The sequence below is a fragment of the Brassica napus genome, chromosome A3 (genome assembly GCF_020379485.1).
Source record: "Brassica napus cultivar Da-Ae chromosome A3, Da-Ae, whole genome shotgun sequence".
Lineage (NCBI taxonomy): Eukaryota > Viridiplantae > Streptophyta > Magnoliopsida > Brassicales > Brassicaceae > Brassica > Brassica napus.
The window spans coordinates 7,527,907-7,554,159 of record NC_063436.1 but is presented as its reverse complement, the minus strand read 5'-3'; the positions used below and the strand labels follow the sequence as shown (position 1 = coordinate 7,554,159).

The following is a 26,253-nucleotide window of genomic DNA, read 5'->3' as shown; positions in this document are numbered from 1 at the left end:
ATTTAATTTAATCTGAGTAGACTTATGAAACAAACAAAAAAAAATTGATTACTTTGTCACAACAGTAAAACAAAAAAAAAATCATATTTTTCTCCAAATTCGTTTATGTTCTGTCGGGAAAAATAAATAATCAATTTATGTTTGGTGAGAGACATGATAGGTTTTGCCTTAATGAAAAGGGAAATGAAGAAGTGAGATAAGTCTACACTCTATCCCTCCCTCCCCCAGTAAATCGCAAACCCAATCGATCCACTCTTCCTTTGATTCCTTTTTTTCATTTCATTACCAAACTAAAATCCACATCCAAACCAAAGCTCTCTCTCTCTCTTTGCTCCGACAAATCCTAGGGAAAGAGGGGTTTCATCTAGTTCCTCTTAAATCTCGGTTCTTTTGTCTTGTGGGTTTTCTCGGGATCATGGACTCGGAAGATGACATGCTCGATATGTATTCAGGGGAGGATGATTTCTACAGCGATGATTACAAGGATAGTGATAATGATGATGATGATGATGATGATGATGATGATGATGGAGAACCCGATTACGGGTTTGTTGAGGAAGATGCTGATGACTCTGCCATGATCGCCTCCCATCGCTCTCAGGTGGGAGCTTTTCTTTGTTTATTTGCTTTGTTGCGTGTTGGAAGCTAATTGATTTTTAGAGCTTTTGTCTATTGTTTGCTGGTAAATCTTGAAACTTTGGGCTTTCTATTATAAATTATAAGTCTGGGAGTACTATAGGCTAGTTCAGTTATGAGCTTTGTTGCCGTTTCTCTTTGTTAATTGGGGGAAGTGTTTATCTAATCAAAGGATACTTGCTAATTTTAGACCACTGCATTTTTATTGCCTTGTCATAGTCTTCTGAGTGATGGAAGATGAGGGTTGGAATATTATTGATGGTTTTTTTAGTGACTTAACTTTGAAAAAGTACAGGAAATTTCCAGATTTGGTACACTTTCTTTATAATTTTTGTCCTTTTTTTTTTTGTTTACCCTGCTTCCAAACTCCTCGGTAAATTCAAATCAAGTTCTTATGTGCTGTGGTCGTTGTTGATATGTTGTTATATTGTTTGTTGCACTCCTTGGCTATAGCTTTTTAAGTCTTTCCACAAGTCTGCACTGTTGACTACTTATTTGACTTGCACTTGTATGTTTACAAGTTGGCGTTGTTAGGGTCATTTCCCTGTTTTTTTTTTTTGGGGGTTCGTCGTCTACTCTTATTTTTCTTTGACCATTGATTGACCCATTGTTTGTTGAAAAATATGGTTTCCTTCCAGAAAAATTATTGTGTTCTGAGGGAAGAAGATATTCTCAGGCATCAGGTGGATGATATTGAACGAGTTTCTGTCGTCCTCTCCATCACTGAAGTCGAAGCTAGTATTCTCCTTCGTCACTATCACTGGTAAACCGCCTTTTACATTTACTGTTTGATGTTAAAATTATGTGTTTCGCATCTTTCATTTGTAATCTGCTTCCTTGTTTATCTTCAACTAGTTTCAGAATAACTTTTTTAAAGAAAATTATTTTCTGCTGGTGGTAATATCAAGTAATCTTTTGTCATACTTGTGTATTCAGGAGCGTTGGTAAAGTTCATGACGAATGGTTTGCGGATGAAGAGAGGGTCAGGAATACTGTTGGCATATTGGAGAATCCTGTTGTTCCACCATCTGTTGACACAGAAGTATGTCCTTTGAATTGTAGAATCTGAAGTCTTTTACATATGTCTTGCTTTATACTTGATCTCTCACTGATACTTGATTCTGGTGTTTAGCTTACATGTGGAATCTGTTTCGATTCATACCCTCCCGAGAAAATTGTTTCAGTTTCTTGCGGCCATCCCTTTTGCACTACATGCTGGACAGGTTTGCTGTACTTTCCTTTATTTAATTAGCATCCTCAAGACTCTTACTTACATCTTTATCTTTATAAAAGAAATGTTAACCGCTACTTTAAATTGCCTTCCTTGTATTTAACCCAATCTTATTGTTAATTTCAAAATATTCCATCGTTAAGTGTTATTTGTTGAGTGTCAACTCACCTTTTATAATGTATGCTTTTGCAGGCTACATCACCACCACCATTAATGATGGCCCGGGATGTTTGATGCTAAGATGTCCTGATCCTTCTTGTTTAGCTGCTGTTGGTCATGATATGGTTGACAAATTAGCGTCTGATGAAGACAAGGAGAAATATAATCGTTACTTTCTTAGGTCTTATATTGAAGACAACAGAAAGGTAAAGTCTACCTAGAAAATAGAATGAACTTAGCCTTTGTAACATGTTGCTAGTGTTGTTGGAAGGTTCTTTTCATATTCATGATTACATGATTCTATATATGTTGACTATTTCTTATAGAGTGGTTGAAATATAAGTTGCTATACCTGATGTTGTTTCTGCTTCGGTTATCTTGTTCAGATGAAGTGGTGTCCTGCCCCGGGGTGTGATTATGCTATTGATTATGTTGCCGGGTCTGGGAATTATGATGTTTCCTGCTTGTGTTCGTTTAGCTTTTGCTGGAATGTAAGTTCTTGAGCCAAAGCCCACTAATTTGATTACTTCTAATTTTTCTTAGTTTTTCAATAGCTGTGTGTTAAATTTGATTTCTAGTGCACAGAGGAGGCTCACCGACCTGTGGATTGTAGCACAGTTTCAAAATGGATTTTAAAGAACAGTGCTGAATCTGAAAACATGAATTGGTATGCACTCTATCTATACCTATCTTTATTTTGTACTTTGTGTTCCTGATCCTTAGTCTCTGGCTTTTACAGAATAATATTGTACTCACCACCTTAGAGCTTTGCTAACTCCGTAGCATCTTCATTTTTCTTGCTAATCAAACTTTGCCTCATTATTCCCAGGATACTTGCCAATTCAAAGCCCTGTCCAAGATGCAAGCGGCCAATTGAAAAAAATCAGGGGTGTATGCATATGACATGCACACCGCCTTGTAAATATGAATTCTGTTGGTAATGCTTCATCTCCATCTCTAGCTTACAGTGTCTTAGTTTGGTTGTTTCTGTTCCTCTTATATTTTGTACTAGAAGTGTGTTCTCTTCAATGTGTTACGGTTTAAGACTGATGATGGTATGTATCTAATTATCCTTATAGGCTTTGTCTTGGTGCATGGATGGATCATGGGGAAAGAACTGGTGGGTTTTATGCTTGTAACCGGTACGAGGTTGCCAAGCAAGAAGGACAGGTAAGGCCAGGGTACTTATTTGATCCTTTGTGGTATTTCTCTCAGTAATTTGAGCTGATGTTTTTGATTAATGTATGGGCTCCTCTTTCCCCCGTTTTAGTATGATGAGACTGAAAGGAGGAGAGAGATGGCAAAAAATTCACTAGAGAGATACACTCATTACTATGAACGCTGGGCAAGCAATCAAACGGTATGCATAAAGCTGTACTTCTTATCATAATAAGTATTAGCATAAATGATGAAGCTGTGTAGCTCTTCATCATTGATTCTTCTTTTTTTTGTGTTTGTGTGATCTGGCAGTCGAGGCAAAAGGCTATGACGGATCTGCAGCAATTGCAGACGCATAATGTAAGAACTGTTATGTTCTTTTGAGTTCTATTGCTTTCTGAATCTTGTGATATTAGTTAGTTATAGTCTTCATCCTTGAAATAATCATAGTTGTGAATCAGAAATATAGAAGGTTTTGGCTGTTCTCATACTCTCTTATATGTTTATGACTTATCTCAATTTCTGCCAGCTCGAGAAGCTTAGTGATAAACAGTGCACACCAGAATCTCAGCTCAAATTCATCTTAGAAGCTTGGCTTCAGGTTAGCAGATAAAAAGTGTTTAGATAACCAAGTGAGGAAGCATTTTTCGTACCAGTTTCTCATGCGAGTTTACCACTTGCAGATCATCGAATGTAGGCGAGTCTTGAAATGGACATATGCATATGGATACTACCTACCTGATCATGAACATGCCAAGCGAGTTTTTTTCGAGTATTTGCAAGGTCAGTACCCTCGTGTGTGTAACGTTTTATTGATGTATCTCTGTCCATTGCTTCAGAAGCAGCTTAACCTTTTCTTCATATTGTTCAGGGGAAGCTGAGTCAGGTTTGGAGAGGCTCCACCAATGCGTAGAGAAGGACTTGCTTCAATTTCTCAACGCGGAAGGCCCATCTAAAGATTTCAATGATTTCCGGACAAAGCTAGCTGGTTTGACCAGGTAAGCGTTCTATCATGTTGTTTCAGATCTTCAGACAGATTCTGTGGGAATGTAATTTGTAAACCTGTGCTTCTATCTATTGTTACAGCGTAACGAAAAATTACTTTGAGAATCTGGTGAAAGCTCTGGAGAACGGTCTAGCTGATGTAGACTCGCACGCGGCTTGCAGCAGCAAATCAACAAGCTCTAAATCAACAGGTTGCAGTAGCAAAACAAGAGGTAAAGGCAAAGGAAGTTCCAGAACTGGTTGATAAAACAATATATACCAATGTCCTCGTTAAGTTACAAAAGTCCAGATTGGTCTTAAGATTACTTCCAGCAGTTTCTTTGGAACACGATCAAAGAAAAACCCCAACAGCCGCACTCGCATAGTGATTCTTTCTCTTTATGTGTTATGTGAGGGTTTTGGATTGTAGGGATTGTGATAAGCTTCCTACTCATGTATAGTGTAAAAGAATATGTATGTGTTATCTCTACACATTGTAACTTTACTTCTGTCACCTGCTCTGCTATGACAATCTCTGTGAAACCAAATCCACTGACCTCGTGTCTGGTTTTATAGGAAAAAAATAGCAGCTAATGGTGTCTGCTTTGTGTTTGGCTTTACTTTCCATTTATGTTTGTAATATTGAATTCAAGTTACTTCTCAAGAAAGTATCTCTACTTGTTTACAGCTCAAAACAACTTTACAATAGGTTTCTATGCTCTCTTTTGTATATATTTTCAATTTGTGAAGTTTGAAAAAAAAATAAACAAAACATGAACATTGCAACTTTAAGCCCATCACTTGTAGCACCATCAAATCACTTCTTTGTCACTTGTTGCACCAAAAACCAAACATATGTAAAAGAAAAACCAAAGAGATCTGTTTCTTTTTCATTTTTTTCTTTAGTATCTTAGACCTGAGGGTTTATAGGTTTTGGAGAGGCCAAGCTCCATTGATTTGTTCTTGGGAGAATCAAGTATCTTAGCTCTCTTCCTTGCTATAGGGAACTCCATGGACTGTGATTTAGGAGCACTGTCCCCAAAATCTTCTTTGAACATTTTCATGCTTAGAGCATTCAACAACGCCCTTGAGTACTGCCTTGACGCCATCTTCCAGTCTGTCCCTGACTTCATCATTGCCTTAAACTCATCAAAGCTTATCCTTCCATCCTGTCACCACAAAGAAAAAACGTTAGGAAACTTGCATCAGAAGGTAACAAAAACCTAATATACTCTCAAGAGTCTTAGCCTTTGTTGATATACCTTGTTGAGGTCAACGTCAAAGAAAATATCTTTGATCCACTGGTCACTACCCTGGCCTAGCTTATCATCGAAAAGAGCTTCTTTGAGCTCGTCTAGCTCGATAAACCCGTTGCCGTTCTTGTCAAAATATTTGAATGCTTCTTGCAAATGCTCATCACAGCCTATTCTCTTCAAATGTATTGAAAGCGTCACAAACTCTTCACAGCTCAACATCCCGTTTCCGTCTGTATCAGCTGCATCCATTAGCATCTTCACATCTCCATCGGGACACACTTGTCCAAGGTTCTTCAGTCCATCTCTTAGTTCCTCAAATGTCAAGTGACCGTTCTTGTCAGTGTCCATCGTTTCAAACATCTGTACTATCGCTGCTATCTCCTCGTTTGGTAGATTGTCAGCTACGATCTACAAAATTTATTTCAACTTATAGGATAAGAATGTTTTTCTAAAGAAAAAAAAAAGGGTTTCAAGGCTAGTATAAATACGGATCTAGATGATTATAATTTTTTATTCACATAATCAATCAATATATAAAATTCTAAATTGGTATTTGCCTCAATAGGTTTTGATCTCTTAAGTTTTGTTTTCTTCTAAAGTTTAATTCGCGTTTGTTCACCGTAGAGGCGTAATCAAAATAGATACATAACGTTTGTGAAGTCAAGAAAGTTTACGTACCCTGAGGACTTTCTTCTTGAACCTGTTCATCAACACGAACTGTTGAATATTGGTCCTCACGTTATCTCCAAGATTCACATTTGGTGCTCTCTCTGCGTTCTGTATCCATGGATGTTCTATAAAACGTAACTTTCTCCATCAACTTATGTCGTTTGTTAATCATATTATATTTATAAATGAAATGTTATTAAAGTTACCAAGGACTTCTTGAACTGTGAGTCTGCTATAAGGATTTGCATCAAGCATGCTCTTAACGAGTTGTTTAGCTTCTTTAGACACTTTTGGCCATGGATCTCTTTCGAAATCGATGTGACCTCTCACTATTGCATGCGCTATTCCTTCCTCAGTTTCTGCCCAAAAAGGAGGAACACCACAAAGCAAGATGTAGAGTATAACACCAGCGCTCCAGACATCGATCTCAGGACCGTAGTCTCGTCTCAATACCTCTGGAGCCATGTAATAAGGACTTCCAACTATCTCATTGAACCGTTGGCCTGCAATATTCAATCGGTTCAAACAGAGTTTTGCTTCAAAACAACAACAACATAAAACTATACTATAGTGCCAACGAAAAGTTGGCTTAGTGGCTAAAACTCTTATTGGCCTAGTGGCTAAAACTCTTATATTATCCGGTAGGTGTCTAAGAGTTCATAGTTTAAGTCTAGTTGAGAGGGGTCTACTCTTTAAAGAGAGTGAATTTGAAATGGTTTGTGCCTTGCCCTGAATAATGTATGAACCAGAACCTCTTAGTCATTTAAAAAAAAAGGTCTACAAATTATTTCTCTACAAAAACTATTATATAGCATCGGATATCTCCCGAATTATGAATCCCCATTCTATATATCTCCGAAAAATTATTTCTCCATATTTTTAAAGTTCAACAATCTAAAAACCCATAAACTATAATTAATATGTTTTTTTGTACTAATCTATATCCCGGACTATGACCAAACTATAGAGATGTGATTAGTACCGTGTTTGAAATTAATGGAGAGACCAAAGTCAATAGCTTTGAGTTGTGCAGTCTCGGTTCCATTTGAAAAGAGGAAGTTCTCAGGTTTAAGATCTCTATGAATCACTCCATGTTCATGACATACCTTCACACACAAGTAAACATTAAGGCGGGAACAAAACAAACGATACAAAGAGATTTGAGACTAGTTGACAAAAAAAAAAGAAGAGATTTGAGACTTTCTTGATTTCACACCTTGACAACTTCAAGAATGGTTTTAGTGACGGATGCAGCTGCACGTTCAGTGTAATGCCCTCTGGCAACAATACGGTCAAAAAGCTCTCCTCCTTCACAAATCTCCATGACAAGATAGACCGCGTCTTCGTCCTCGAAAGCTTCCTTGAAGGTCACGATATTAGGATGTTTAGGCAAACAACTCATGATCTCAACCTCTCTTCTTACATCCTCAACATCTATCTCCGTCCTTAGCTTCTCCTTTGATATCCTCTTACACGCAAACCTGTCATGTTTTTGTTTCAAGACTCAAAGAATTTCAAGATGCATATAAGATGAAAGAGATTTTACCTTTTTCGAGTAGTGATCTCGATGCATTCGTGAGTGACACCAAATTCACCACGGCCAAGTTCTTTCCCTAGTTCATACTTGAGGAGGATGCCATCACCAATGGGCTCAGGAAGAACACGGCTAGGTGGCTGGAAAAGCAATCTCCGGGAAAGATTAGTTGAAGAAACGAATTTAGGATTAGATGATGATGTTTTGCTATGACTATTGTTTCTCCTTCTTACCGGTCTCTTCCCAAAAGGAGAACCTTTCAACGGCGATGAAACACAGCTTCCCATGGGATCGTTCTTTTTTCTTGCAAAGGGTTTTATTTGGAATAAATGTCCAAGAGCTTGTAAAAACCGCGATTGATCGATGAATTACAATCGATCAAAAGCGGTTTTCAAGAAGGAAATTTATTCAAATGCACCCCATGGGAAGGAAGAGAGAAGAAGCTTTGGTGCTCAAGTTCCTATATTGTTTATTTCTTGGGGCTTCTTCTGATTTTGTTATGTTTGGTTTTCTATGTTTATTTGGTGTTTGGGAGAGAGCAAGAGGAAGTCCTGAAAGAGAGGAGAATGAGAGAGGAAAACTAAGAAGATTGGATGGATGGTGAGATCTTTCTAAATTTGGTTATGACAGTAGTCTCTGGTTGGTTTAACTTTGTTGCCGTTTTTCTTTCCCTCCTCCCGCCATTTTTTTAATCTGGCTAAAGATAAGCGATTTAAGAAAATATCTAAAATTTGAGGAACAAGACAACATATTAGCGAGAATCATATACTTGAATAAGATGTGTGACCAAAGTCCTTAGCTAATGATTAACATGGTCAAGGTGTATTGTTGCTTCAAATTCTTTGCATAATCTTACAAATGCTTACTTCATGTGATCTCACAAGTAGACTTATAGTTAATCAAACTCTGCATCCAATAAAACCATTTCTTTTGTTTGGATTACACCAAAGCTCTCAACCACTTACAAATGTTAAATCATGGAGATGCTATAAATTCAAATCAAAAGAAAAGTCAAAATTTATTACACACTTTTTCAAACAGAAGTTATAATCCTTGGGATGTTCTTTTATTCTGAATAAAATGCAAAAAAGGAGGGTGCAAGCATCAGCTTCTTGAAACTTTCACAATGCTGAGACCTTTTGCAGAAGAGAGTGTTCTCGCAAAGAACCTCAGAGGAACTTTCTATGTGGTCTGCCTGCATCTTCGTCTTGCATATGCTGTAAAAAAAAATCGAGGTTTGAGTATGTTAGGTCCAATGTAATAATGTGAAGCACACAACAAGAGAAACATAACACACATTTCTAAATCGTCACTGGAATAATCTATTCAAGGGTTCAGAGTTCATAAATTAATACAGTAACTTAGAAAAAACCCCCAAGGGATATCAGCAAATAAACTGCTAAGAACAAGAGTGTAGAAAGTCATTTATATAATTGATGAACACAGTACACCATAGAAAAGGTCTTTACAAGTTTAGACTCAAGACTCAAGACTCAGAATAATACAAAGAGAAGCAGATTAACTAGTTTCAGCTAAAACCCATCAAGACAAAAAAAAAAGGGTGAGCATTTAAAGACAAAGCACATAGCACTTGAACAATCTTGTTTCTTCAACCAAACAGAATAATAGATCTGATTCAAACGTATTAACAACAAAATCAACATCTAACCCAATTAACGTAGGATACGATCTAGATTCATACGATGCTCTCAGTAAAATTAGGGCACCAAAAAACAGAAATGAAATCAAAATGAAGATGGGAATCGAGTGAGATTGAAAGTTACGAAATCTTTGACGATGCCCTTGTAGACGATGATGGGGAGAGCGATGCCGAAGATTCCGATGAGAGCGAAGTTGCGACGTGTCCATCGGAAGTTGTGCTCGAGATTCTCCCTCGCGGATCCCCAGTCCTCGATGAACTTGTTCTTGTTCGTCTCCATTCCTCCACCCATCCTTCCTTTCTCTTCTCCGAATCGATCAAATGGTTTTAGCTGCTTCTGTGATTTTGAGCGACAACAATGCTCGCTCACAAGCAGAGTTGGGTATACATCTAAAACCGAAATAAACCGAGATTTTTTTTACAATTTTCGATTTCATATCCGGTTTAGATAAGAACCGGGGAGATTTGAAAATTCAGTTAGTTTTAGGTTCGGTTCGGCGAACGTTAACCAATAAACTGAAATAAAAATGTTAAATTCAGTTCGATTAAACATTCTCCTCAAGACATTAATAAAAGACGAACAGTGTTGTGTTTCTTCTAATGATTCTCGTTAACAGAGCCGTTTCTACAACCCTTGACAACGTCGCTTGGTTTTCTCGAATCCGAACCATGAATCGCAAAATTCACTCCACTCTCTCTTCTTCTAAACCCGACTCTCTGAGAATCCAACATCTTCGCTCGGAAGATTCGAACCCAGGTCCTCCTTCCTTCTATCTCTCTTTCTATTCCTTAGAAAATTTTGTATTCTTATAGCCAAACTGATTTTCTGGTATATCAGAATCAGCCAGTGGAGCTTCTGGATCATCGGAGACTCTGGTATACACCCGTAAGAAAAGGCTTAAACAGGAAGCTTTGGAGCCTCTGGAGAAAAAATCAGTAAAGTCTCCTCCTTTCTTTTGATTAAGTGTTTATAGTAATTTCGTGAGACTTGGGGGAGAAACCTTGATTAGTGTGCTTTCATGTGTTACCGTTACCATTACATAACCTTTGTGTCATTATTTACGTGTTGATTTGTGTCTCACGTATTTAATTGATGCAGCAGCTTTGTGGATTGCCTGATATAGAAGAATTTGCTTTCAAAAAGAATACTAGATCTTCGAGTAAGTCTCATTTGTAATCAAGTTTTCATTTTTTCCTATTCCTTATCATTCAGTAAACTTAATTTCAGTCACTGGTTTAAAAAGACATAACAAAATGGACCTCCCTGACTACTCGTAACTGAAAGTCTTTTTTTCGGTGGAAGATGTTTTATCATCAATTAATCAAGCACATTCTTTAGTTTTTTTTTTCCCTTAAAATGGACAAGAGAGATAGATTCCTTACCTAAGCTTTTACAGAGAGGTCAACGGAAACTAACATCACTGTGGCTTCAGCCAGCACAGCAGGTATGTTATCACACAGCAGCAAGTCACAGTTTCTCTACTTCACTCACATAGTAGCAAGTCACCGTTACCTAAGTAAATAGATTTTTACAGGGAGGTCAACGGAAACTAACATCACTGTGGCTTCAGCCAAAACAACAGCTGGTACTTCATTCCTCAAACTTCTCTGTTTCTTTACTCACAGTAACTGCTTACGTATTAACCTTGTGGTTTTAAATCTAGGAAACCCGCCTGAAAACTGGGTAGAAGTGCTCGAGGGCATTCGTCAAATGAGATCATCTGGAGATGCGCCAGTTGATTCTATGGGATGTGATAAAGCTGGTAGCTTTCTACCTCCTTCGGTATGATTTTGTCTTTCCCCAAATCACTAGTTGATTTACTTATTGCTCGTGATTAGCTTTTAGAAAATTATCTTCTTATTACTCAAGCAAGCAAGCACCTTTGGATTCACTACTGATCAAATATATTTTTCTTCTTTTGTTAAAATATCTAGGAAAGAAGATTTGCTGTCTTGCTAGGATCACTTCTTTCAAGTCAGACAAAAGATCAAGTTAATAATGGTGAGTTTTTGTCTTGTTTACGAAACAACTATGTCATTATCATCTGCACTTGCAAGTTTTCTGGTTATTAACTGCATACTTACTACCCCATGCAGCTGCAATACATCGTCTTCATCAGAAGGGCCTTCTCACTCCCGAAGCCATTGACAAGGCTGATGAATCAACCATAAAAGAACTGATTTATCCGGTATTATCCAAGTGTTACCTCTTGACGTGTTTCCTCCTTAATCCTCAAATCTTCATGCCAAAATGCATGATAGACTATGAAAGGAAACGGTTCTTGTTCATGGCAAAATCTTAATTATGAAATCAGTTATTTGCCTTTACTCTCAGGTTGGCTTTTATGCAAGAAAGGCTACATATATGAAGAAAATAGCTAAAATCTGTTTGGAGAAATATAACGGAGACATTCCAAGCTCTTTGGACGATCTACTTGCGCTTCCGGGGATTGGTCCCAAGATGGCACATTTGGTAAAATGGACTAATATGTACTTATCTTGTGATATATGTTTTCAAAAAAGTTCTCAAACTGTTCTTCTGTTGTCACATTGACATGACAGATTCTGCATATAGCATGGAATGATGTTCAAGGTATCTGTGTAGATACTCATGTCCATCGCATTTGCAATCGACTTGGTTGGGTTTCTCGGCCAGCAACCAAACAGGTCTGTTGTTTTTTTTGTTTGTCTGCTTTAGTGTCAACCATTCATTAATCTGTGTGATTTGCTAGAAAACTTCGTCTCCAGAGGAAACAAGAGTAGCTTTGCAACAATGGCTTCCAAAGGAAGAATGGGTTGCCATTAACCCGCTTCTGGTGCGTCATCATCCCTCTCCTTATTCTTCTACCTTAAGACACGCATGAGACTACACAAAACATTGACTTGTCTGGAATCTTACACAGGTGGGATTTGGACAAACGATTTGCACACCGCTGAGACCTCGTTGCGAAGCCTGCAGTGTTGCTAAGCTTTGTCCTGCTGCTTTCAAAGAGGCTTCATCAAGTCCATCATCCAAGTTGAAGAAATCTAAGCAAAGCAAAGAACTATGATCCAAAGTCAGGGGAACATATAAGCTAGTTTGACTTTTATTGACTTCACATTCGCATAAGGGTCATGGGATCGAGAGCCCTTATCTAACCACTGGTTTTCGTTTGTTATTGATTAATTATGGGATGACTATCTTCTCTCGTCTCTTATGGTATTCATCTTCTCTAGATAACATATATTCTCATGTTCAGTGATTCATATACTCCGGAGCCATGGTTTTTTTTCTTTTTTGAACACTTCTCTACCTATATAACTTATGTCATGTGGTGATCCCTCTGTAATCAGACTTGGTTTGGTGTCTAGAGCAGGAACCAAACAAGTTCTCCTGAATTAGCTTGTGATAAATCAATCATTTCTACATGTGATACTTTCTTTGTATGGTTGCTAATTCTTATTATGTTTTTACCATTTTTTGTACCTTATTCAGTTCAGAAAATTAATAGAATTTGAAAGAATTCATAAATAATAATTTTTGCAGAAGTTTAAAACATTCGATGAGAGTTTAATGCATATTACATAATTCTTATGTTTATTTTTTTTCTTATGGATTTCAAAAGAATGCACATGAATTTGATAGAATATCAATTTCTCTAAAATCTATGAAATTTTGGAATCTGTATCGTATTAAAAAGATAAAGAACATTATTTTAGTCATAAAACTGAAAAAAGTAGCAGTCACTACTACTAAAAAGTTCACCGATAATAATTTTGATCCGTAAATTCTGGTTACGTCTGTTAGAATCATTTTGTAAGTATATTATGTATACTAAATTTAACAATATATTTAGAAAAAAACAGGAGTTATACTGTATAAGTTAATAATGAAAAATGCTATAATTTGGCGTGAGAGAAACTCTCGTTGGGTGGAAGAAGCTCCGCAATCTTCAGCTCGCCTCATCTCTCTCTTGGATAAACTTATTCGAAATAGGATTTCTTTTTTAAGAAAGACTGTTGGTGATAGACATGCTGACATGAGAAGGTTATGGAGATATGGTTTGGAAGTAGATGATCCTAGCATCATAAAATTTTGAATAGTTTTGATTTTGAATAGGTTTTCTACTTCTGTACAAAAAAAACATTAGGTTGTACAAAAGTTTTTTGAAGTGAATAAATTTAAAAAAATTTCAAAAAAAAGAAAAGAAAAATGCTATAATTATTTTCTAATAAGTTGTGAATAGTTCTAAACTTAAATGATAATATTTTTAAATAAGAATACAACTCTAAATTAATATAGTAGATTTTTTCAATTTATAAATCGTACATAGCATCATTCCATCTCTATATGCAGAACGTGTCGATGCGTATTTGAAAAGGATTCCAGTGAATTTTCAATATTTAACTGTTTCAAAGACCAGAGTAAATAACTAATTAACCGTGGTGAAAAGTGAAAAAAAAAAACATTTCCAGTAACTTTCAAGAAACGGCAAAAAGGTTATCTCTTCTATTAAACCACTTTGAGATTTTGACGGTCAACTTGTGGTTGGGTGGGTAATAGATAGATCCTTTGAGATCATCGGGAAAGTGATGACGGTCGCGGCGGGGATAGGCTACGCGCTTCTTGCTCTAGGACCGTCTCTTTCACTCTTCGTCTCCGTCATCTCCAGAAAGCCCTTTCTCATCCTCACTCTTCTCTCCAGGTAACTTCCTGATTGTTGATGAGATTCATTTCAATTCGATAGCGGTTTAGGGTTTGGAATCTGATAACCTTTCATTGGCTCTCTCTAATGTTATTGCAGTACGTTGGTGTGGCTTGTGAGTCTGATCGTCTTGTCGGGACTGTGGAGGCCTTTCCTTCCTCTCAAAGCCAATGTGTGGTGGCCTTATACTTTACTTGTTCTCTCCTCTGTTTGCTTCCAGGAAGCTCTTCGCTTTCTTTTCTGGAAGCTTTACATGTTAAGTACTCTCACACACTTGCTCTTCATTCTTTTGAGTTAGAGAGCTAAAAATTGTTATGCTTGGACTTATCATTATTGGAATCTATCTGAGTTGTTATCCAAAGTTAAGATTGCTGTATAGATTGCTCACATTTTATTGTTGTTATACTGAAGGAGGCTTGAAGATGTCTTGGATTCCTTTGCGGATCGGATCTCTAGGCCCCGCTTGTTTCTCACTGATAAGCTTCAGATTGCTCTCGGTACGCTATTCCTGTTTATTTGTGGAAATTCCAAGTTGAGTTTGTAGATTATCTGCTGATTTGTTATGTTCGGACAACACTACTGTGGACTCCTGCTGCCTGGGAAAAAAACATGAGATAAATGAGCTGCGATTATCTTGTTCTGGGATAAGATATTATGTTCTGTCTTTTGATTTAGAGTTTGTCTAATCGTACTTATTAGGCGTTATTTTCTGATTGTGGGAGAAGGAGGATGCTGAAATGGAACCTAGAGAACAATTGTTGGGCATCTGATAGTAATAGAAACAGTGGCATGAGAATAAATGGGATAAATGGGCTGCAGCTATCTTGATCTAGAATAGGATATTATGTCTGCATTGGTCTTAAAGCTTATCAAATCGTGTTTAGGCAGTTCTGTTCTGGTTGTAGGAGAAGGAGAATGCTAAAATGGAACCTAGAGTAGAGAACCATCATCAGGCCCTTGTTGTGCATCCGGTTTCTTACTATTTGATATGATCTAAGACTGTTGTAGTCAATTGCATGCAGCTGGGGGTTTAGGTCATGGTGTGGCTCATGCTGTTTTCTTTTGTTTGAGCCTCTTAACTCCCGCATTTGGTCCAGCCACATTCTATGTCGACAGATGTTCGAAGGTCCCATTCTTTCTCGTCTCTGGTGAGTCAACTGAACCCAAAGTTTTGTTTTTTACTACGGAGATTATTAGTTCTGTGACTTGTTGACTGAGTCGCAGGTGGTTCTATTTCCTTGTAGTAGACTAGTTGTACTCATGATGTAGTCTTTACCATGTATTTACAGCGATCATTGCTCTTGCATTTGTCACGATCCACACATTCTCCATGGTCATTGCTTTCGAAGGGTATGCAAAAGGGAACAAAGTAGATCAAGTTATAGTTCCAGTCATACACCTTTCTGCTGGAATGTTGGTATGATCTTCAGATTTGTGTCCTTCAGCTATATATGATGATATGCTAATATGCATTTTTGTTTATGCTCTTCTAAACGTAATCTTTTGTGGTGTCTTGGTGCTTACTAGACATTGGTGAATTTTGCATCGGAAGGCTGTGTGATCGGTGTTCCTCTTCTTTACCTTGTGGCATCATTGACTCTTCTGCATTGTGGAAAGATGGTTTGGCAAAGACTGATCGAAAGCCGGAACCAAAGTGGCCCGACCTTACGGTGAACTGACCTCAGGCTCAGTCTTTTAGGCTTTAATCCTCTTTAATTGCGTCAAAACTTAAACGTTATGTCCTCTTTTCCTTTCTTAACGCAACTATGATCATGTATTGTCGAAAACTTGGACAAAGTTTTATGTATTGAGCAAAAGAAATCTTGCAGAAAAATCAGTTTATAACTCAAGGCTGAGAGATAGAGTAACATCTATAAATTAAAAGTCGATAAATAATTAAAAAATGAAAGATGAGTGATAAATAATTAAGATGTACATCCCAATTAATAAATAACTTATAAATTTCAAAGTACAAAAGATTAATTGATTTGATAAATTTGCATTAGAAAATACTAATCAAAACAATAATTGTGTGTCATTTTATGTTACTTAGGATGTAAAGCTTTTTAACACAGAACAATACAACTACTTTGCCGTTCTTGAACATTTTAATTTTAACCGAAACGTTTTTGACGAATTATTTGGCTCGTCCGAAACTAGTCAACTACTATTCGCACTCCCGAAAGATAGCACGGTTAACTTCTTCTCATCACCTCAACCTCAGGATGTTGATGAGAATTCATTTCTTACAGCCACCGCATTGATCATAGGACTTTCCATTTTGATCGTGTATATCGTATAAAGACTCGGGTCAATGGTCTTGTTCTAATTAGAGATGATCAGATCTTAAACGAAATGGTAACTAACCCCAAATCAACAAAAAAATAACTATCAAGTTTGTATCTAAAAACAATTTCTTTTGGTGATGCTACTTTAGTGATTAATCACTTTAAACTCAAATCAAATAATATCATACCTTTAAATATACATATTATCAACTATAGTAAAATAGACTATTCTTTTTCTTTTTTTTTCTCCATCAAGGAGTTTTCATTGAATTGAATTGGCACCAACACCATATACCGCTTACAGAAACCAAAACAAACACCCCACCGATGAGTACTCAGGCGGGTTGAATAACAAAAAAGAAGCATATAAAACAGAGCATCCAGCAAGAAATATCTCAATCCTTCTTCCATGTGCTCTTCAACAACTCTGAACCACCTTCAACCTCTCTCAAAAGACCATCTACCATCTCAGCAACAATCAGAGGGATCGACTTTCATTAACAAAAAGCTCAAACAACCAAGATGGGTGCCCTTTGGCCACATATGAATTTGTCAACCCATACTTGATGACACTTTGAGCAATGAAAAAAGCCTCTCTATTTGCTTCTCGGGTAACCACCTTAGTCTTCCAGTTCACAACCCCCTCCAATTCCTTCTCCATTAACGTACATTGGTAAGAAAAGGACGTCCACGCTTGAGGCCGTTGCAAGGCACCAAAAAACTCACCAAATTCTCCCGCAAAGATGATTTTAGATTGTCTCTGACTTCTCATACTTTCCAAGGCCCATAAAACAACCTTCAGCTTCGCATCAGACTATTCTTTTTCTTATTATTACTATATTTAATGATCCAGTTTTGGGTTGTTTCCAAAAAGATAGAAAATAAAATAATTGATCATTAAACTTTAATTTCAGTCATATCATATCTTAAATCGTGATCAATCATACTATTAATAATTTAAATATTTATAAATAAATAACAAAGCCACCATGGTAACTAACATGTTATAAACTATATTAACACTAAAACACTAATAGGTAAATTTATTTTAATATTATGTTAATATTGTATAACATAACTATTTCTATATTATGTTAATATGTCATAACACAAATTCCCTATTATTAAAATACAGCGGAATCATTTTAAACTATATATATATATATAATATTTTAAATTAATAAAATATTTATATATATATATAAATGTTTTAAACTATATAAACATCAAACCAACAAACCAGCATCACCATTTTATCACCGGTTCAAAATTTAGATCTTAAATATGAAATCTAAAATTTTAAAAATAAACTTAAACCAAAAAAAACTGAAAATCAAATGTTGAATACATTTTCACAAAATAAATTTCAATAAGTCAAATCATATTTAAATTTATAAAAATGTTATAAAATTAATTAATATAGACGCACTTAACACTGAATTCTTAAAACATGGGTCACAATTCATTCCAGAATACATATAAAGGTTAAAAACCAAATTAAATCAACCATGTATGATGTACTTTAAAACTAATTGAAGGTAATGTAGAAAATTTAACAATCGGCTAAACATCATCAATAAATTTCTACTTCAATAATCCTTAAACATCACCATCTTGGTTCAGTATTGGAATTTGCACCATTTAAACCAGAGTAATTGACTCACATCGAGATTCCGGTTCGGTTCAATTGGATTTGGACGGGAGGCCAAAAACCGGACTCCTACCTCTATATATAAGTACTTGAAAACCCTAAAACTCTAAACCTCACCGCCACGAGAAGAAGAAAATGGCTTGCACCATAGATTTCCGGTGCCTCGACGAAGGATTCGGCGGCAAAACCGCCAAACGCAAACGCGAATCTCAGGAACAAGCCGCCGCCGACGCCGATGAAGCCTCGATGGACATCGATTCCGCACTCCCTCCATCCGCGAAACGCAGCGCCGTCGCCTCCTCGGAAGATCCAGACAAGCCTGTTGCCGCCGTGGCCATCGGGAGACCGACGTACGACGGCGTTATCGCCGGGAAAGTATCGGGGCGGAACTGGAAGGCGCCGCGGACTCACAGGTCGTCGGGGAGGTTCGTGAGGAACAAGGGGCCGGATCTGGAGGAGATGAAGAGGCAGAGGGAGATCAAGAAGGCGTACAGGGAGAGGAAGAACGAGCTCAAGGAGGAGATTAGGAGTCACAAGGTGGAGAAGAGGAAGAAGAAGGAAGAGAGGGAGAAGAGGAAGGCGGAGAATGTTTTGAGGACGGGGACGAAGCTGCAGAAGATTACCAACCCTAAGACGTTGAAGAAGATTGCCAAGTCTAAGCAGAGGAAGCATCTTAAAGTGATTCCTGATGAGGTGGTGAACGGGAACAAGAAGAGTATCAATAATTAGTTGAATTTATGTTTTTTTTTAAAAGATATGTTTTTGAGTTTTGTATTATCTCGTGACGTTTAGTCAATCATCTAAGAAACAACTTTAATACTGAGATTGTGTTCTGTTTTTAGTTATCTTGTCTGAATTGCGACTGGTTTTGTCTGAATTTCAGTTCTAGTTTTGTCCTGTGAGAGAGGTATCTTTCTCTATGGTTAATCACTTAAACTGTTCATAATCTTAAAGAACGCGTAAGGTCGTTTTCTACCAGAATGTCAAAGATGAATCGAGATGCATCAGTTGGAAATAAAACCAAATGTTGTAACCTTCTCCGCCATTCTAAATGCTTATCACTGATAGAGATTAGCCAATTGTTAAGGTCACGGTATGTGTGTTTCGCTGTGTGTATGCATTTTGCTCAGGAATCTTTGGGTGGTTGGCATGTTTTGTATCCATGTAGTGGGTGCAAGTGCAACTCATTTGAAGATGCATCAATGCTGCTAGAAGAGCTGAGGCTGTTTGATAACCAGGTATATGGTGTTGTTCATGGACTTCTCAAAGGCCACGGACAGAATGTATGGCTCCAGGCTCGGAGCTTATTCGATAAAGTTAACGAAATGGATGGTTCGGCTGCTTCTTCCTTCTACAATGCTCTTACCAACATGCTCAGATGCTCTGGCACTTTGGTCAGGAAATATCACACTGATATTGTGAAGGCCAAGTTTTGGAATTGATTTTTGTGTGTTACTTAGTAGTAGTGCACAGGTGCTTTAGGAGAGATCTAGGCAAGTTTGGGAGAACGTGTGGTCTATAAGTCTTGCTTGAATTTGCACCTTATGTTTTCTGGTGCTGCATGCCAAATGGTCCATGTTTGGTTGCTTAACATACGCTCCATTGTCTGTGAAGGAAGGTCATGAGTCACCTAGACTCTTGAGGTAATAGAGCTCTTCCGTTTAATTGCCGATATAACCTTCTCCTTAAACGAATTGATGCGGTTGTTTCAAAATATTTGAAATGTTTTTTCTAACAATTTTTGTTTTGTTGTGTGGAAGCATATTGGCTGGTTGGGGGAAACACATCAAAGTGGTTGGAGACGAAGCACTAAGGCCAGCGGTTGAATCGCTTTTGATGGGAATAGACGCACCGTTCTACCTCTCAAAATACAACATGGGACGGTTCACATCAAGCGGTTCGGTCGGATCAACTTGGCTGCGTGAATCAGCTACGCTCAAACTCTTAATCGTCCATGACCATATAACTACCAAACCTAGAACAACATGAACAAACCTCCCTCACTGTGCAGCCTCTTCTTTTGTAGATGTACATTGTGTGATGCAACAATGTATGACCATCAATTCTATGTTTTGTTCCCAATAATGTTGGGAATCTGTGCTTATATTTTGTAACAATCAACACAAAATAATTATGTGCACCGGGTTTTTGTTTAACCAGATAATGACAATCAAATTTTCAGACTAATCTTTTGTAAAATGCCGAGTTCTTATTGGAGAGGCGAACATGAAGACGTTAATAGTTGAAATTCTCTGTCTGGTTTTTACCGATAAAAATGAGTCTTAGGGCATCTCCAACCCCACTCTATTTTTCACTCTAAAATAGAGTTTAGAGTAAAAATGCTCCAATGGTACTCTATTTTCCACTCTATAATAGAGTAAAAAAATGGGTTTACTCTATATATAGAGTAAGTTGTTTTTTGTTTGTTCATCACTCTATTTTTCACTCTAAAATAGAGTACCATTGGAATATATCACAACTCTATTATAGAGTCACTCTATTTTAGAGTAAAAAATAGAGTGAACCATTGGAGATGGTCTTAGACTATCTCCAATGGTACTCTATAATTTTCTCTATATTTCACTCTAAAATAGAGTAACTCTATTATAGAGTTGGATTTGCTCCAATGGTTCACTCTATAATAGAGTTACTCTATAATAGAGTGAAATATAGAGTATTCTTATTTTTTCACTCTATATTTGGAGTAAAAAAATAAGATTACTCTATATTTCACTCTATTATAGAGTAACTCTATTATAGAGTAAATCTATTATAGAGTGAACCATTGGAGCAAATTTAACTCTATAATAGAGTTACTCTATTTTAGTGTAAATTATAGAGGAAAAAATAGAGTGCCCTTGGAGATGCTCTTATATCACTGAATTATCAGGAGATTTGAAAACAGTATTCTTATTCTTCTTTTTTTTTTTTAATTTCATTTTATTCAGTTTTTTTTTTCTTAATTTTGGTGGGTGTGAATATGTGAATTGTATATTTCCTCTATTTTATAAAATCACATTTTTAATGAAGTAGATCTTATTAGCTGAAAGGGTAAAAACTATTATAAGAAAACCACTGATGGGAAATAAAGTATAGCCTGTCATCACTATACATGCAGGACCTTTTGCTATTCTCCGCTGGTTTTATAAAACCGAACAAGGGAATCCACAGATTTTTTTTGGGTAATTTAATCCTGAATTATTAACTATTAGTCTACTAGTAACAGAATATTAAATTAATTCAACTTGTCAACACCGATCAGGCCGGTGACGCTTCAATTACTTATTTAACGAGAATAATTTCATTTGGTAAATTTAAATATGTAAACCAATTCCAAAATCGGTACATACAACTCCCAAATTTCTTATCGTTGACTACTAGTATTTGATTCATGTGTGTTTTTACTTTTTATTGATTAATTAACTTAAATTTGTAACATAAATAAATTAAAATGTAGTTTAATTTATGTTTGACATAATAAGTTAATGGAAATATTTGACTAAATTTAATTAATTATTCTTATAATGCTAACACAATTATTAATAAAATATAGTTATATGTTTAGTATATAAAAATATTCAAAAGATCAATTTCTTATCAAAACTGAAACAGTTAGATCAAAAAGAAAATTCTGAAAATAAATATTTTAAAACACGTGAGAGTATCTTGTTGGTGTTTTGTCATTATCCCGTTAACCTGACAAGATACACACATCATGATAAGTACTAATTTTATAATTTACTCTGGTCATCAACATAATAACTAGTAGTGATTAAGTTTGTAATTTTACTTTAGTCAACATAATTATGAGTAATGAGTCTAATGACTATTTAGATAAAGTATGTAATTTTACTGATATACGATTATTTGAATTTTTAATTTAGATAAAGAAACAAATCAGAGAAGATTCGGGCAAAGGTTGGAATAGGTAAGTAAGATTTTGACCAGATTTTTGCATTTTATTAGAAACTCATGTTTTTGGAAAAAACATATATTTTCTAGACTATGGATATTTCAACAAAATCCACAAAAAAAAACATTTAATACTATTAAAAAATAAATACGAAGTGTCCAGCTTCTTCACCAGTTAACAAGAGTCTATATAAACACTCCCCTCCTCGCCTTCCCTTCCTTCATTTTATATTACTACTCTCCTCGATTTGATCTCAACCATCATCCCAACAGATCTGATGGCACCCACCGGCGAGAAACCCCTCATCGTCAGCTTCGGCGAGATGCTCATCGACTTCGTCCCCACCGAGTCCGGCGTCTCCCTCGCCGAAGCCCCGGGCTTCCTCAAAGCCCCCGGCGGCGCTCCCGCCAACGTCGCCATCGCCGTCTCCCGCCTCGGCGGACGATCCGCCTTCGTCGGAAAGCTCGGCGACGACGAGTTCGGCCACATGCTGGCCGGGATCCTGAGGAAAAACGGCGTCGCCGATCAGGGCATCAACTTCGATACCGGAGCTAGAACCGCCTTGGCGTTCGTGACGTTGAAGGCCGACGGAGATCGGGAGTTTATGTTTTACCGGAATCCTAGCGCCGATATGCTCCTCCGTCCCGATGAGCTCGACCTCGAGCTCATCAGATCCGTACGTTATAATCAATTATCTTTTAGATCTAGAGGACACTTATAGATAGATAGAGATTCGTGATCTTATTGATGAATGATGATGATCGCATTGAATGTGTTATTAGTGCTAAGCTCACGGACGGTGACTTTTCTTTTGGTCTCACCTGCGTTTTTCTTATTTCGCGGGTCGTACTCTTGATCCCATGAATGTGCTAGATCCACGTGATGTCACGTGATTTGTTCAACGACCTGACTTTTTGTTTTTATTATCCCAATACTGAAACAACAAAAGTGATGTTAAATTTTCGTTTTTTTATTTTCCTGAAAAATTTAAGGCTCTAACTTTTGCTCCATTACTTAATTTAATCCATCAGCATCTGAGTTGATTAATTGATTTATAGGGTGATCATGTTTTATATCTACTGTTTAGTAGTTTCATAGTGGGATAAATCTGAAAGTCTGAGTTTTTTTTTTTTTTTTATGTTCATTGATGTGTTGACGTACGAGTAAAGCCGATCTTTATGGCGATGGTAAAATGATAACCAGGTTGAGTATTTTTTTGCTAAAAGTTGTTACCTTTACAGCTAATCTCTATGGAGAGAACCTTTTGCTTTTCTTGAACCGTTTGATAATGATTGACCCCCATCGTAGTTAATACTCAACACACAAAGAATCGTGTCAAAATGGGTCCTTTATAATTATTCCTTGTGATCAAAGTTGTGTCTTTTTTTTTTGGTGTGTGTTTTTGACCAATGTGATGTAATTTGTTGGCAGGCTAAAGTGTTTCACTATGGATCAATAAGCTTAATAGTGGAGCCATGTAGGTCGGCTCACTTGAAAGCCATGGAAGTGGCGAAAGAAGCCGGAGCTCTTCTTTCCTACGACCCAAACCTCAGGGAGCCTCTGTGGCCATCGAAGGAAGAAGCCAAGACACAGATCATGAGCATCTGGGACAAGGCTGAGATCATCAAGGTTAGCGACGTTGAGCTTGAGTTTCTAACTGGAAGCAACAAGATCGATGATGAGACCGCAATGTCCTTGTGGCATCCCAACTTGAAGCTTTTGCTTGTCACTCTCGGTGAAAAGGGTTGCCGGTATTACGCCAAGGTAAACACACTATAACATCTTTTATGTGCATTTTACCTTCATCATCATCACATTCATCATCATGATTGTCTCTTGGTTGTGTCTTATGTGTTGTGTCCATTGGGTGATACCATAAGGCAAAACAAGTGTGCTATATAGTATAAATTACTTTTATATTAACATGCTTTTGGAAAGAATTAGAGAAACGAATTAAAAAAAATATTCCTAGTCAGAACAGAGTGATTTCAATACTACTGCAGGAATCATTTGTGCTATTTAATTTAATGTTGGTGGGTTGTGAGTTGGTTTGGTAGATCTCACCAGCTGCGTAATTAAAAATTGAATTAGCTTTTCTAGTGGACCCTCCAAGCAAAACTATGACTACTGTAATCAATTAAGGGTCACAGAAGTCGTGATCTCTAAGGTTCTCTGTTTATTGAGGAAGTTACTTTTGCTTTGAGTCTTTGCTACGTCAATGACTTTTTGTGACCTCTTACCAAAAATGGGTTTCATAACTGTGTAGAACTTCCGTGGATCCGTTGACCCTTTCCATGTGAACGCTGTGGATACAACCGGAGCTGGAGATTCCTTTGTAGGTGCCCTCCTAAACAAGATTGCCGATGATCACTCCATTCTCGAGGTAAGCATCCAGCTATTCCATTGAATGAATCCTCTTTAGGTTTAAGAGAATATACAGGTTCTAACTTCATTATTGGGGTTTATTCACAGGACGAAGAGAGATTGCGAAAGGTGCTAAGATTCGCAAACGCTTGTGGAGCAATCACCACAACAAAAAAAGGAGCTATTCCAGCTCTTCCTTCAGAAGCTGAAGTTCTCAGCTTTCTTGAAAAGAAATGAAAAAACAAAAGTAAAGCTTTCTGCACGTAATCTGTTTCCGCTTTTGTATTCTTGTTGGGGCACTCTGCTCTGTTTTTGTTTCTCTCTTCTTCAAATGTAACGATTTAAAAAGACAGTATGTTTCAAATTCAAGGCATCACTTGCCAATAAAAAAGAGGAAGTTTTCTTTTTTCAAGTTTAAGCCTAACACTTGTGTGCGAACCAAGTGCTACATATGAGCTTACTAGTTACATCCAGCCTAGGTCAGGGACAAGGAAGTGATCTTCTTCATCATCATAACTGATCTCAAACCTCGGCTTCTTGTTGGAAACGTTGGACTTCATGGGTCTATTGTAGGAATGAACATGAGAAAGCTCGGGAACTTCCACTGCCAGTAGAGCTTCTTGATCAGGCTGGTCCCCAAAGAAACCCATCTCTGCAAGCCAGTCAACTTCACCAAGATCTAGATGCTCCTGCCGCTGAAGTAGAACAAATGATGCACATATTCATGTCAGGAATAAAACGTTTTGGTACACATAAATTTGGCGAAACCACTTCTCACCTTGTTACTGCACTCAAGATCAGAGTAACGGAAGAATTCATCCAGTCCATACAGGAGACGAAACAGAAGACTGTTCCACTTCTTTACTGCATCTAGTGGAGCTCAGAGCGACTCTGATTCCAGTGGCCAAGAACCTCTGGTTATAAGCAGAGCGAATATTAGGCGCATGGGTTGCCTCATCGTAGTCTCTGCAGAGAAGAGCTCTGTCTTCAACACAGAATATGAAAGCTGCCTTCTCCTGCAAGTCAACGAAGATGAACACAAGAAAGAGATCATCACTACATAAGCAAACCTTGAACATGTGTTCCTTGAGATCCCACGCAAAACCTTTTACTAAAGTTACATCTCTAAGCATCATATATATACAGGATGTTAACGAATCTGCCAAGAAAAGCTCAAAATCACTAGATATCCTCGGTGTGGGAAGACAATGTTCTTTTAAGATCAATCCAAAAATCTAGTCTAGATGTAATTGGTGTTGACTAATCTTGTGGCTTTCCTCATTCCTCATAATGGATAGACTCAATATTTTAATGCAATAAATTTGTCAATCAGCATGTTATATTACAAAAGCATCTGAGAAAGCAAATATACATCAAGCGTTGACAATATTGGTTAATATTTATATCTCATCTTTTTCTTTGAGTGGCTACATAAATGTATTCCTCAATGATACAACAAAAGGCTTATGCTTACCATACAATGCCAATACACTGTAGGCCAAGGCATCCCTTAGCCAAACCCTAATATACAACCAAATCCATTAGATGTTGAGCCTGTATATGCATCATCGACTCAACTTTCCAAGCAGTTCCTAGTGGCTCAACCACTTGAGCCGAAGAACCAAAGTTATCCATATCAAGATACAAAGTCAGCAAGACCTCTTCAGTATCATCAGAGAAACAAGCTCCGTCAGCATTCGTACCAACCACACCAAGGTCACTATCAAAGCTCAGGTCATCAAGGAGGGTGAGGATCTCTGAACAAGCTCGAATGTGTCCAATCTTCTTAGGTGGGGTATCTAGCATGCGGCTCATATCGTGGCTCAACCGGTTAGCATCTGATCCATGACCGGTGAGAACAGTGTCTTAGAGAGCACCGACCTGAAGGAGATGGAGGAGGGAGACCTCCACAAGGTGCTAGAGATTTCTCTTTATCCATCTCTGGAGACTTTAACCAAAATCAAAAAGATCATTAAGCAACTCCTATCATATTACTTGTACACTCAAAGCTATCAATCAAGTCCTCTCCATTAAAGAACTTAACCGAACACAAGTATTAGTTAAA

General features: G+C 37.3%; 7 protein-coding genes and 1 pseudogene across 14 annotated transcripts; 5 read left to right on the top strand and 3 right to left on the bottom strand.

Annotated features, from left to right (window-relative positions):
• The first annotated feature begins 149 nt into the window (after positions 1-149).
• LOC106437738 (probable E3 ubiquitin-protein ligase ARI7) lies at positions 150-4,788 on the top strand. The gene is made up of 15 exons (XM_013878690.3): positions 150-601; positions 1,275-1,399; positions 1,573-1,678; positions 1,769-1,859; positions 2,060-2,232; positions 2,413-2,517; positions 2,605-2,693; positions 2,856-2,963; positions 3,106-3,196; positions 3,297-3,386; positions 3,497-3,544; positions 3,714-3,785; positions 3,868-3,967; positions 4,056-4,182; positions 4,271-4,788. Exons 1-15 carry the CDS (start codon positions 416-418, stop codon positions 4,431-4,433), a joined length of 1,674 nt encoding a protein of 557 aa, XP_013734144.1. The 5' UTR covers positions 150-415; the 3' UTR covers positions 4,434-4,788.
• LOC106437739 (calcium-dependent protein kinase 24) lies at positions 4,539-8,125 on the bottom strand. Of its 2 annotated transcripts, XM_022715915.2 has the most exons (8): positions 7,861-8,125; positions 7,640-7,767; positions 7,310-7,574; positions 7,076-7,199; positions 6,300-6,596; positions 6,103-6,218; positions 5,431-5,832; positions 4,539-5,337 (listed from the first exon to the last, which is right to left on the bottom strand). In XM_022715915.2, exons 1-8 carry the CDS (start codon positions 7,912-7,914, stop codon positions 5,071-5,073), a joined length of 1,653 nt encoding a protein of 550 aa, XP_022571636.2. In that variant the 5' UTR covers positions 7,915-8,125; the 3' UTR covers positions 4,539-5,070. The 2 variants fall into 2 exon arrangements, with proteins under 2 accessions (XP_022571636.2, XP_013734145.2); XM_013878691.3 differs by having other exon boundaries at positions 7,640-8,125.
• A 397-nt stretch (positions 8,126-8,522) lies between these two features.
• Positions 8,523-9,656, bottom strand: LOC106443446. Its single transcript, XM_013885008.3, has 2 exons — positions 9,412-9,656; positions 8,523-8,844 (listed from the first exon to the last, which is right to left on the bottom strand). Exons 1-2 carry the CDS (start codon positions 9,577-9,579, stop codon positions 8,797-8,799), a joined length of 216 nt encoding a protein of 71 aa, XP_013740462.1. The 5' UTR covers positions 9,580-9,656; the 3' UTR covers positions 8,523-8,796.
• Positions 9,657-9,827: 171 nt separating this feature from the next.
• LOC106437740 (endonuclease III homolog 1, chloroplastic-like) lies at positions 9,828-12,755 on the top strand. Of its 7 annotated transcripts, none has more exons than XM_022715913.2 (12): positions 9,828-10,044; positions 10,132-10,223; positions 10,390-10,447; positions 10,685-10,732; positions 10,823-10,873; positions 10,952-11,070; positions 11,223-11,289; positions 11,385-11,476; positions 11,623-11,760; positions 11,850-11,954; positions 12,020-12,103; positions 12,191-12,755. In XM_022715913.2, the coding sequence occupies exons 1-12, from the start codon at positions 9,888-9,890 to the stop codon at positions 12,335-12,337; spliced, it is 1,158 nt and encodes a 385-aa protein (XP_022571634.1). In that variant the 5' UTR covers positions 9,828-9,887; the 3' UTR covers positions 12,338-12,755. The 7 variants fall into 7 exon arrangements, with proteins under 7 accessions (XP_022571634.1, XP_013734148.1, XP_048630658.1 ...); XM_013878694.3 differs by having other exon boundaries at positions 10,387-10,447; XM_013878693.3 differs by having other exon boundaries at positions 9,834-10,044; positions 10,126-10,223.
• Positions 12,756-13,763: 1,008 nt separating this feature from the next.
• On the top strand, positions 13,764-15,822 carry LOC106437743 (gamma-secretase subunit APH1-like). The gene is made up of 6 exons (XM_013878701.3): positions 13,764-13,972; positions 14,072-14,227; positions 14,384-14,469; positions 14,995-15,120; positions 15,262-15,389; positions 15,500-15,822. Exons 1-6 carry the CDS (start codon positions 13,860-13,862, stop codon positions 15,644-15,646), a joined length of 756 nt encoding a protein of 251 aa, XP_013734155.1. The 5' UTR covers positions 13,764-13,859; the 3' UTR covers positions 15,647-15,822.
• A 2,184-nt stretch (positions 15,823-18,006) lies between these two features.
• On the top strand, positions 18,007-18,730 carry LOC106437744. Its single transcript, XM_013878702.3, has one exon. It carries the CDS (start codon positions 18,047-18,049, stop codon positions 18,638-18,640), a length of 594 nt encoding a protein of 197 aa, XP_013734156.2. The 5' UTR covers positions 18,007-18,046; the 3' UTR covers positions 18,641-18,730.
• A 3,131-nt stretch (positions 18,731-21,861) lies between these two features.
• On the top strand, positions 21,862-24,593 carry LOC106437745 (probable fructokinase-1). The gene is made up of 4 exons (XM_013878703.3): positions 21,862-22,500; positions 23,256-23,588; positions 24,091-24,207; positions 24,297-24,593. Exons 1-4 carry the CDS (start codon positions 22,102-22,104, stop codon positions 24,423-24,425), a joined length of 978 nt encoding a protein of 325 aa, XP_013734157.1. The 5' UTR covers positions 21,862-22,101; the 3' UTR covers positions 24,426-24,593.
• A 59-nt stretch (positions 24,594-24,652) lies between these two features.
• On the bottom strand, positions 24,653-26,127 carry LOC125591280 (annotated as a pseudogene).
• Between the last annotated feature and the right edge of the window lie 126 nt (positions 26,128-26,253).

What these genes read in the sequence shown, in the direction of transcription:
- LOC106437738 (XM_013878690.3), top strand. Translation starts at nt 416, where the DNA reads ATGGACTCGGAAGATGACATGCTCGATATGTATTCAGGGGAGGATGAT. An exon ending in ATATTGAAGACAACAGAAAG is followed by an intron (nt 2,233 to 2,412) that starts GTAAAGTCTACC and finishes TATCTTGTTCAG; the next exon opens with ATGAAGTGGTGTCCTGCCCC. An exon ending in TTTTTTCGAGTATTTGCAAG is followed by an intron (nt 3,968 to 4,055) that starts GTCAGTACCCTC and finishes CATATTGTTCAG; the next exon opens with GGGAAGCTGAGTCAGGTTTG.
- LOC106437739 (XM_013878691.3), bottom strand. Translation starts at nt 7,914, where the DNA reads ATGGGAAGCTGTGTTTCATCGCCGTTGAAAGGTTCTCCTTTTGGGAAG. An exon ending in CCATTCTTGAAGTTGTCAAG is followed by an intron (nt 7,200 to 7,309) that starts GTGTGAAATCAA and finishes TTGTGTGTGAAG; the next exon opens with GTATGTCATGAACATGGAGT. An exon ending in TTGACGTTGACCTCAACAAG is followed by an intron (nt 5,338 to 5,430) that starts GTATATCAACAA and finishes TTGTGGTGACAG; the next exon opens with GATGGAAGGATAAGCTTTGA.
- LOC106443446 (XM_013885008.3), bottom strand. Translation starts at nt 9,579, where the DNA reads ATGGGTGGAGGAATGGAGACGAACAAGAACAAGTTCATCGAGGACTGG. An exon ending in AGGGCATCGTCAAAGATTTC is followed by an intron (nt 8,845 to 9,411) that starts GTAACTTTCAAT and finishes TTTTTTTTACAG; the next exon opens with CATATGCAAGACGAAGATGC.
- LOC106437740 (XM_013878692.3), top strand. Translation starts at nt 9,888, where the DNA reads ATGATTCTCGTTAACAGAGCCGTTTCTACAACCCTTGACAACGTCGCT. An exon ending in CTCGGAAGATTCGAACCCAG is followed by an intron (nt 10,045 to 10,125) that starts GTCCTCCTTCCT and finishes CTGGTATATCAG; the next exon opens with AATCAGCCAGTGGAGCTTCT. An exon ending in GTAGCTTTCTACCTCCTTCG is followed by an intron (nt 11,071 to 11,222) that starts GTATGATTTTGT and finishes TAAAATATCTAG; the next exon opens with GAAAGAAGATTTGCTGTCTT.
- LOC106437743 (XM_013878701.3), top strand. Translation starts at nt 13,860, where the DNA reads ATGACGGTCGCGGCGGGGATAGGCTACGCGCTTCTTGCTCTAGGACCG. An exon ending in ATCCTCACTCTTCTCTCCAG is followed by an intron (nt 13,973 to 14,071) that starts GTAACTTCCTGA and finishes ATGTTATTGCAG; the next exon opens with TACGTTGGTGTGGCTTGTGA. An exon ending in ACCTTTCTGCTGGAATGTTG is followed by an intron (nt 15,390 to 15,499) that starts GTATGATCTTCA and finishes GGTGCTTACTAG; the next exon opens with ACATTGGTGAATTTTGCATC.
- LOC106437744 (XM_013878702.3), top strand. Translation starts at nt 18,047, where the DNA reads ATGGCTTGCACCATAGATTTCCGGTGCCTCGACGAAGGATTCGGCGGC.
- LOC106437745 (XM_013878703.3), top strand. Translation starts at nt 22,102, where the DNA reads ATGGCACCCACCGGCGAGAAACCCCTCATCGTCAGCTTCGGCGAGATG. An exon ending in ACCTCGAGCTCATCAGATCC is followed by an intron (nt 22,501 to 23,255) that starts GTACGTTATAAT and finishes ATTTGTTGGCAG; the next exon opens with GCTAAAGTGTTTCACTATGG. An exon ending in ATGATCACTCCATTCTCGAG is followed by an intron (nt 24,208 to 24,296) that starts GTAAGCATCCAG and finishes GTTTATTCACAG; the next exon opens with GACGAAGAGAGATTGCGAAA.